At 41.3% G+C, this 10,789-nt stretch overlaps 2 protein-coding genes across 2 annotated transcripts in view; one reads left to right on the forward strand and one right to left on the reverse strand.

The window, feature by feature from the left end:
* Positions 1-10,789, forward strand: part of LOC137622324 (uncharacterized) — a 154,862-nt gene that overhangs the window by 29,562 nt on the left and 114,511 nt on the right. The window lies entirely within an intron of this gene.
* Positions 4,564-6,426, reverse strand: LOC137622702 (myosin heavy chain, clone 203-like). Its single transcript, XM_068353295.1, has one exon. The coding sequence runs from the start codon at positions 6,424-6,426 to the stop codon at positions 4,564-4,566; it is 1,863 nt and encodes a 620-aa protein (XP_068209396.1).

Here is a 10,789-nt window from a genome sequence, read left to right on the forward strand (position 1 = left end):
TTTTAAGGGCCGGCTTTTAGCCATTCGTTTTAAGACCAGGCATTTAAGCCATTCATTTTAAGGCCAGGCTTTTTGGCATTCATTTTAAGGCCAGGCATTTAAGCCTTTCATCCTATGGCCAGGCTTTTAAATCATTCATCGTAAGACCAAATATTTAAGCCATTCATTATAAGGCTAGGCATTTAAGCCCTATATTATTAGGATAGGCATTTAAGTCATTTATCATTAGGCCAGGCATTTAAGCCATTCTTTATTAGGCTCTGCAGTTAAGCCAAACATCATTAGGCTTGGCAAAGGCAAGCATAATTGTGCCATGCATTTAAGCTAAGCAGCCTTATGCCAGGCATTTAAGGCAAGGTTCTTTATGCCAGGTATCTAAGGCAAGCATTTTTATGCAATCCAGTAAACTACAGCATTATTAGGCCAGGCAGTTAAGACAAGCATCTCTATGCCAGGTAGTGAAGCCATCCCTCCTTAGCCCAGATAGTTAAGCCAAACTTTCATAGGCCAGTCAGTTGAGCCAAACATCCTAAGCTGAGGCAGTTACGCAAAACTTCCTTAGGCATGGCCTCTAAGCCATATTTCCCAAGGCAAGGCATTTTCGCCATACAACCATAGCCCAGGTAGTTAAGCCTCGCACCCCTATACAAATCAGGTAAGCCAAACATCCCTAGTCCGCGCGTTCATGCCAAACATTTCAAGTCCAGTCACCTAGGCCTTTCTTTTTAGGCCAGCCAGTTAAGCGTTTCGGTTTTTTCCGGACAGTTCAGCCACACACAGACCAGGTAGTTAAGCCAAACCTTCCTAGATAGGGCAGGGAAGCCAACACCCTTAGGCCAGGCAGTTAAGCCATACACCCTCAGACAAAGTAGTTTAGCCAAACCTCCTTAGCCCTGTCAGTTGAGCCAAACATCCGTAGCCAAGGCAGTTAAGCCAAGCACCATTATGCCAGGCATTTAAGCCAATCATTATTAGACCAGACAGTTAAGCCAAGCATTTTTAGGCCAGGCGGTTAAGCCAAGCATTATTAGGCCAGGCGGTTAAGCCAAGCATCATCAGGCCAGGCGGTTAAGCCAAGCTTCATCAGGCCAGGCGTTTAAGCCAAGTATCATCAGGCCAGGCGGTTAAGCCAAGCATCATCAGGCCAGGCGGTTAAGCCAAGCATCACTAGGCCAGGCGGTTAAGCCAAGCATCATCAGGCACGGCGGTTAAGCCAAGCATCATCAGGCCAGGCGGTTAAGCCAAGCATCACTAGGCCAGGCGGTTAAGCCAAGCATCATCAGGCCAGGCGGTTAAGCCAAGCATCACTAGGCCAGGCGGTTAAGCCAAGCATCACTATCACTAGGCCAGGCGGTTAAGCCAAGCATCACTATCACTAGGCCAGGCGGTTAAGCCAAGCATCATTAAGTCAGGTGGTTAAGCCAAGCATCACTAGGCCAGGCGGTTGAGCCAAGCATCATCAGGCCAGGCAGTTAAGCCAAGCATCACTAGGCCAGGCGGTTAAGCCAAGCATCACTAGGCCAGGCGGTTAAGCCAAGCATCACTAGGCCAGGCGGTTAAGCCAAGCATCATCAGGCCAGGCGGTTAAGTCAAGCATCACTAGGCCAGGCGGTTAAGCCAAGCATCACTAGGCCAGGCAGTTAAGCCATCCCTCCTTAGCCCAGATAGTTAAGCCAAACTTTCATAGGCCAGTCAGTTGAGCCAAACATCCTAAGCTGAGGCAGTTACGCAAAACTTCCTTAGGCATGGCGTCTAAGCCATAGTTCCCAAGGCAAGGCATTTTCGCCATACTACCTTAGCCCAGGTAGTTAAGCCTCGCACCCCTATACAAATCAGGTAAGCCAAACATCCCTAGTCCACGCGTTCATGCCAAACATTTCAAGTCCAGTCACCTAGGCCTTTCTTTTTAGGCCAGCCAGTTAAGCGTTTCGGTTTTTTCCGGACAGTTCAGCCACACCCAGACCAGGTAGTTAAGCCAAACCTTCCTAGATAGGGCAGCGAAGCCAACACCCTTAGGCCAGGCAGTTAAGCCATACACCCTCAGACAAAGTAGTTTAGCCAAACCTCCTTAGCCCTGTCAGTTGAGCCAAACATCCGTAGCCAAGGCAGTTAAGCCAAGCACCATTATGCCAGGCATTTAAGCCAATCATTATTTGACCAGACAGTTAAGCCAAGCATTATTAGGCCAGGCGGTTAAGCCAAGCATTGTTAGGCCAGGCGGTTAAGCCAAGCATCATCAGGCCAGGCGGTTAAGCCAAGCATCATCAGGCCAGGCGGTTAAGCCAAGCATTACTAGGCCAGGCGGTTAAGCCAAGCATCACTAGGCCAGGCGGTTAAGCCAAGCATCACTAGGCCAGGCGGTTAAGCCAAGCATCATCAGGCCAGGCGGTTAAGCCAAGCATCATCAGGCCAGGCGGTTAAGCCAAGCATCACTAGGCCAGGCGGGTAAACCAACCATCACTAGGCCAGGCGGTTAAGCCAAGTATCATCAGGCCAGGCGGTTAAGCCAAGCATCATCAGGCCAGGCGGTTAAGCCAAGCATCACTAGGCCAGGCGGGTAAGCCAAGCATCACTAGGCCAGGCGGTTAAGCCAAGCATCATCAGGCCAGGCGGTTAAGCCAAGCATCACTAGGCCAGGCGGTTAAGCCAAGCATCATCAGGCCAGGCGGTTAAGCCAAGCATCACTAGGCCTGGCGGTTAAGCCAAGCATCACTAGGCCAGGCGGTTAAGCCAAGCATCACTAGGCCAGGCGGTTAAGCCAAGTATCATCAGGCCAGGCGGTTAAGCCAAGCATCATCAGGCCAGGCGGTTAAGCCAAGCATCACTAGGCCAGGCGGTTAAGCCAAGCATCATCAGGCCAGGCGGTTAAGCCAAGCATCCCTAGGCCAGGCGGTTAAGCCAAGCATCATCAGGCCAGGCGGTTAAGCCAAGCATCATCAGGCCTGGCGGTTAAGCCAAGCATCATCAGGCCAGGCGGTTATGCCAAGCATCACTAGGCCAGGCGGTTAAGTCAAGCATCACTAGGCCAGGCGGTTAAGCCAAGCATCATCAGTCCAGGCGGTTAAGCCAAGCATCACTAGGCCAGGCGGTTAAGCCAAGCATCACTAGGCCAGGCGGTTAAGCCAAGATCAATAGGCCAGGCAGTTAAGCCAAGCATCACTAGGCCAGGCGGTTAAGCCAAGCATCATCAGGCCAGGCGGTTAAGCCAAGCATCACTAGGCCAGGCGGTTAAGCCAAGCATCACTAGGCCAGGCGGTTAAGCCAAGCATCACTAGGCCAGGCGGTTAAGCCAAGCATCACTAGGCCAGGCGGTTAAGCCAAGCATCATCAGGCCAGGCGGTTAAGCCAAGCATCACTAAGCCATGCAGTTAAGCCAAGCATCACTAGGCCAGGCGGTTGAGCCAAGCATCACTAAGCCAGGCGGTTAAGCCAAGCATCATCAGGCCAGGCGGTTAAGCCAAGCATCACTAGGCCAGGCGGTTAAGCCAAGCATCATCAGGCCAGGCGGTTAAGCCAAGCATCATCAGGCCAGGCAGTTAAGCCAAGCATCACCAGGCCAGGCGGTTAAGCCAAGCATCACCAGGCCAGGTGGTTAAGCCAAGCATCACCAGGCCAGGCGGTTAAGCCAAGCATCACCAGGCCAGGCGGTTAAGCCAAGCATCACCAGGCCAGGCGGTTAAGCCAAGCATCACCAAGCCAGGCGGTTAAGCCAAGCATCATCAGGCCAGGCGGTTAAGCCAAGCATCATCAGGCCAGGCGGTTAAGCCAAGCATCATCAGGCCAGGCGGTTAAGCCAAGCATCATCAGGCCAGGCGGTTAAGCCAAGCATCACTAGGCCAGGCGGTTAAGCCAAGCATCATCAGGCCAGGCAGTTAAGCCAAGCATCATCAGGCCAGGCGGTTAAGCCAAGCATCACTAGGCCAGGCGGTTAAGCCAAGCATCATCAGGCCAGGCGGTTAAGCCAAGCATCATCAGGCCAGGCGGTTAAGCCAAGCATCATCAGGCCAGGCAGTTAAGCCAAGCATCATCAGGCCAGGCGGTTAAGCCAAGCATCATCAGGCCAGGCGGTTAAGCCAAGCATCATCAGGCCAGGCGGTTAAGCCAAGCATCATCAGGCCAGGCGGTTAAGCCAAGCATCATCAGGCCAGGCGGTTAAGCCATGCATCATCAGGCCAGGTGGTTAAGCCAAGCATCACTAGGCCAGACAGTTATGCCTGGCATCCTTAAACCTACAAAAAAAAAAAAAAAAAAAATATGCCAGGCAGTTTAGACAAGCATTATTATGATAGGCAGTTAAGCCAATCATCATAAGCCTAGGCAGTTAAGCCTGGCATCCTTAAACCTAAAAAAGAAAAGATTAAAAAATAATATTCCTTTCACAAAAATAAAAATACTGTTATATTCCTTTTACAAAATATACCACGTCGCTATGAAATAAAAAATAACATTCCTGCCACAAAACAACATAAAAATATATTCCTCTTACAAAATAATATGAAATAATATTTCTTTCACAAAATAAAATAAATACTAGATTCCCTTTTCTGTGTAGTTTCAGACTTCTTAGTTGTTTTTTATATTCTCCTCAGTTCGTTCGTTATGAACCTTATTATCGTCTGTTTCCAAAACTGGGACTATGGGTCCAAGGGAGCCCCAAGAATAACCCTGTTCTCGTTTTGGTTTCTTCTTTTTTGGTTTCCTTACCAAAAGTTTCCTTGTGGGTCCTTCTCCTTCTTGTTTTTCTTCCTTCACAATGACAATTTTCTTGTCATCTTCTGCTGGAGTTTCACAACCTTCTACGACTGAAGTTTTATCAAGTCCGCATTTCTCCTTTTCTGGTGGACCCTCGTCACCCGTTCCTTCTTTTTTAACCTTTTCCAAATCTCTCTTCTGAAGTTCCTTCTTCAGTGAAGAGATGACATCCATCGCTGCGGACAATTCCTTCTTGATTTGATCCTCTGTGTTTGTCATTCGAACTATCTTTCCATTCAGATTCTTCTCTCGTTTACCTTTGTTCTCCAGTTGTTCACGAAGACCTTCGTTCTTCTTTGTTATTGTGAACACTGCCTCCTTTAGCTCACGATTCTGCACTAGAGATTTAGAAATCTCCTCCTGCAGCTCTTCTACTAGACGTTGGTGTCCTTGGCTTCTTTTCTGATCATTAGCACGAGCCTCCATCAGCTGTTTTTCTAGTTTGATTTTCTCTAGAGATAATTCCTCATTAAGGAAGCTTCGTTCCTCATTGGATTTCTTGAGATCCTCAATCTGTGCCAGAAGGATCGATTTCAGCTCGTCATGAGCCTCGATTTCCTTCTTGGCTTTTTTCAGTTCCTGATCCAACTGAACTATTTTCATTTTGTTTTTTTCATCCAGAGTGACTTTATCCTCAAGCTCTTTTTTCAGAGCTTCCTTCTCTCTTACAAGTGCTAATTCTATCCGATTTTGGACATCATTTTTCTGCTGAGCCATTTTCAGCTCCGCTTTCAACTCTTGAATTGAATGATCGTAATCAACGAGTTGATTTTGATGTGCTACAATCACAGCTTGTTTAATGGCAAGTTCCTTAGCCATTGTCTCATTCTGTCGCCTGAGATCTTCAATATCGGTGTCTACTTCCGTTTGAACTGATACATCTGTGTTAGAGATGGGTCCAGGCTCAACCTGAACTTCTACCTCTCTGTTAGAGATAAGAAGTTCAGTCTGTACCTGAACGTCTATATCTCTGTTAGAGGTAAGAAGTCCAGGGTCTACCTGAACTTGTATATCTGTAGTAGAGATAACACTCCCTGCGCCTCCTGGCAGCAGCAGCTGTTCCTCCTCGCCGGAAAGCAAAGGATCCTTCCCACTGAGGACAGCTTCAGTCTCCTCAGATATACTGTTGATTTCCTCCTGGTCCAAGACAGGCTCGAGTGCCTCACTCTGTTCCTCCTTGGTGTCTATGTCCGTTTGAACTGATACATCTGTGTTAGAGATGGGTCCAAGCTCAACCTGAACTTCTACCTCTCTGTTAAAGATAAGATGTTCAGTCTGTACCTGAACGTCTATATCTCTGTTAGAGGTAAGAAGTCCAGGGTCTACCTGAACTTGTATATCTGTAGTAGAGATAACACTCCCTGCGCCTCCTGGCAGCAGCAGCTGTTCCTCCTCTCCGGAAAGCAAAGGATCTTTCCCACTGATGACAGCTTCCGTTTCCTCAGAAACTGCGTCGAGTTCCTCCTGGTCCAAGACAGGCTGGAGTTCCTCACTCTGTTCCTCCTTGGGCCAGAATTTCCTCATCAGAAGACCACCTCCCAAAATGAGGCGTAGACCCTCCAGTTCCATCAACCGGGGCTGCTGGTCCTGAAAACCGTCTTCGGAAGAGGGACCTCCAACTAGGTATTTCTTCCCGTACTCACTGATAGCTCTCAATGCGCTTTTAGTGAACATCTTCGTTGCAAAACTCAGAATGCAGATCACTTGACTTTGATCAGGTATAATTTGAAAAAATCGAAATAGGTCCTGGCTGAAATATCGACTCCGAGATTGAAGGCGTTTTGAAGACTGGAGACGTCTTCGTTGGCTTCGAGATCGTCTCCTGAAACTGATTCCGATTATAATTCGAATGAGAGCGAGACTTTGAAGACGTCTTCGTTCGATTTGAAAAAATTCTTCACTCGGTCTTCACCGAAACTTGGTAGTAATTTCTTTTCCCCGAAGGAAATAGATAGATAGATAGATAGATGGATAGATAGATAAATAGATAGATAGATAGATAGATAGAAGATAAAGATCGATAGATATATAGATAGATAGATAGAATTGTAATTATGAGAAAAAGTTAAAATTCTTAATGAGGTGTGAATGAAGACTCGGATGAAATCGGGATGGTGTGAAGCCCTCTGAAGACATCGTTGGGTCGTTGAAGAATCTTCATCAGGTCTTCTCCGAAGATTTCTTTCTGCTTCAGTAGAAGTTTTGTGTTTTTATCATCTCTTTTTTTTTTCTTTCTTTTTTGAAAAGACAAATCTAATAATTCCATTGACTATTCCTTTTCTAATTTCTTTTCCCCGAAGGAAATATTGAAAAAAAATCTTACAAAAAAAAGAGAAAAGATAAAATTAATATAACAAATAATCTCGTATCGAGTTTCGCCATTTTGTTTTAGTCTCTGGAAAATGTCAAAGATTTTGGAAATGAATAAAATACTAATTCGTAGTTTTACTTTCCTTTGATTCTATCGAAAGATTTTTGTTTTAATTTTATGTTGTTATTTCATATGAAAATTAAATGATCTTCTTCTTCTTCTTCTTCTTCTTCTTCTTCTTCTTCTTCTTCTTCTTCTTCTTCTTCGTCTTCGTCTTCTTCTTCTGGCGTTCCTTAAGCTATATATGTACATATATATATATATATATATATATATATATATATATATATATATATATATATATATATGTATATATATATATATATATATATATATATATATAAATATATATACGTATATATATATATATATATATATATATATATATATATATGCATACACATAAATGCATACATATATACATGTTTACATATATATATATATATATATATATATATATATATATATATATATATACATATATATATATATATATATATATATATATTATATTTGTATATATGTGCATACACATACATACATACATATATACATGTTTACATATATATATATATTTATATTTATGTTTATATATATATGTATATATATATGTATATATATTTATATATATATATATATATATATATATATATATATATATGTATAGATATACATGGCCATATTAGAATACAATCTACTTTAATTTACTCTTGTGTTTATATATCTATCTATCTATCTATTTATATATATATATATATATATATATATATATATATATATATATATATATATATATATATATATATATATAGATGCCTCCGTTTTTAATTCACTGCAGGACAAAAGGCTCTGATATGTCCTTATTCATCGCCAAGCTGGCAACTGCCGTTGGTGATGGTGGGAGACTTTAGTCTGATTGCTCACAACAAACTAACTTAGTAAGGGCGGCTCTGAGTATAGTCAGTTTTTTTAAGCGAGGCAGATTTGCACCGACTCGCAGGGGGTGCCCTTTTAGCTCGGAAAATTTCCTAATAGCTGATTGGTCGGGAGTATTTTTGTCCGAGTACCATCATTGTTTTCAAATGATTACCAAGTAATGTGAATCGAAACTCATTTATAAATCTAAATTTCTCCCTTAGATATAGGTTTTGTCAATAAATAATATTAAATAAATAAATCTATTATAAAGTATCCTGATGGTAAATCTAAATTTAATAACAACACTCGCCGAAGTCAAGGACAGGAGCTTGTCTTCGGATGCACGCTGCATAATTTTGTTACTTTTCACATATTTCATCACAAATTGAGACAAATTACACTAAGAAGAAAGAAAAACATATCATTATAAACTTACTTTGAATACCAGAATCTACTACAAACGTGGAATTGATAAAAGTAAATGATGATGATACATATATAATAATAATAATGATGATAATAATAATAATAATAATAATATCCTGCTTTTCCAACTAAGGTTGTAGCTTATCTAGTTATAATAATAATAATAATGATAATAATAGTAATAATAATAATGATAATATTCTGCTTTTCCAACTAGAGTTGTAGCTTATCTAGTCATAATAATAATAATAATAATAATAATAATAATAATATGACACAACTCCTCCATATTCTTCAATCAAGTATCCATCCAACACCATTGTTTAGCATTTCTTCTCAGCATTATTTATTTATTTATTTATTAATATTTTTTTTTATTATATCAAGTACAGGAATGTCGTCATACGTGGTATTAACATTTTACGCTAAAAACGAATAGGTTTCAACAACCGAGGTGGTGCTTAGCGAAGCATTCTCCTGTTTGCTGTTCGGTTCGACTTTGTGTGTGTGTGTGTGTGTGTGTGTGTATGTATGTGGGGCTGTGTAGCTAGTTTTCTTCTTTTTTTTTTTTATTATCCAGAGTAGTTTAGACTCGTTTTAAGACACCACTTGCATATCACCAATGCGCTTTACTCAATGTTTATCTTCTTGAGGTGTGTGTGTTTGTTTGTGTTGATATCAGGTTGTGTACAATTGTATACAGATATATTCAAAATAAATTTTGTGTGTATATATATATATATATATATATATATATATATATATATATGTGTGTGTGTGTATATATGATAAATTTTGCACTTGTAGATGTGTTTTTTTTATTCTCAAATGAGCCATATATTTTATTACATGACGTTGATATAGACACCAGTTATGTATATCTATACATTTATAACATGTTTCATATGTATGATTATTAGATTATAGATACGACACTATGTATATATATATATATATATATATAGAGAGAGAGAGAGAGAGAGAGAGAGAGAGAGAGAGAGAGAGAGAGAGAGAGAGAGAGAGAGAGAGAGAGAGAGAGAGAGAGAGAGTAATGTTTTCAAGCATGAAGATAGGTTAGAAGAGAAGATGAGTGGTTAACCAAGAACTTCAGCATTTATTGAGTAATAACAGAAATAATTTTCAAAAATCCATTTTCAAAAATTTGTACAAATCTGATGTTAAGTTCTTTAAGATTTTGCATTGCAATAATGATTTGACGAAATATATTCTGTCCTTACATTATATCAATTCTTAATTATCTATCAAACTGATGGTTATAAGTCATATGTGTTGCGAAAAGGCTGACGGTATGATTTATATATTCTTCTTCTTCTGTGTCTATATTCTTTTCCCACTTCTATGTGGGGTCGATGTTTCTGGTCAGCTTTCACCATCTACCTCTGTCCCACACTTCATCACTGGTTAATCCCTTTGGTCGAAGGTCATCCTTGATACAGTCCATCCACCTTCGCTTTGGTCTCCCTCTCCTTCTCGTTCCCTGTACCTCCATTTCCATCACTCTCCTCCCAATATACTGTTCATCTCTTTCTCATGACATGACCATACCACCTCAGTCTACTTTCTTGGATCTTATCTGATAGTTCTCTAACTTCTGTGGTACCCCTAATTACCTCATTCCGTATCTTTATCTCTTCTTGTCACCCCACAACATCCATCTCGACATTCTCATCTCTGCCACATCCAGTTTCTTCTCTTCTGTCTTATTTATTGCCCACATCTCCCCTCCATACATCATTGCCGGTCTCACAACGGTCATGTGTACTTTACCTTTCAACTTAACCCCTATTTTCCTGTCACATAGTACTCCACGCACTTTTTTCCAATTCTTCCATCCTGCTTGTATTCTGTGGTTTATTTCTGCCCCTAGATCACCATCCTCTGCAACTGTTGATCCTAAATACTTGAAATTTTCAACTCTTTTCAATCTCTCTCCTTGTAAACTAACTTCCCCATTCTCCCCATTTTTCAATCTCGACTACTCTTGTCTTTTTCCTGTCGATCTTCAATCCTCAATTTTCCATTTTTCTTCTCCACTCCTCCAGTTTCTCTTCTACTACCTCTCCCCTGGTGCTATACAGTATAACATCATCAGCGAAAAGCATACACCAAGGAGACTGATGTCTAATACCTTGTGTTACTATATCCATGACCAGATCAAATAGGTAAGGGCTCAATGCAGACCCCTGATGTAGTCCTACATTTACTTGGTGCTTTAAATAATTTTGAAAATTATTTAAATCACCGAAGGCATTAAAGTGCCGTATTTCTTGGTGTTTTTAACCTCGTGAATTAATTAAACAT

The sequence above is a fragment of the Palaemon carinicauda genome, chromosome 29, assembly GCF_036898095.1.
Source record: "Palaemon carinicauda isolate YSFRI2023 chromosome 29, ASM3689809v2, whole genome shotgun sequence".
Taxonomy (NCBI): domain Eukaryota; kingdom Metazoa; phylum Arthropoda; class Malacostraca; order Decapoda; family Palaemonidae; genus Palaemon; species Palaemon carinicauda.

Coding starts and splice junctions, on each gene's coding strand:
- LOC137622702 (XM_068353295.1), bottom strand. CDS start 6,426: ATGTTCACTAAAAGCGCATTGAGAGCTATCAGTGAGTACGGGAAGAAA.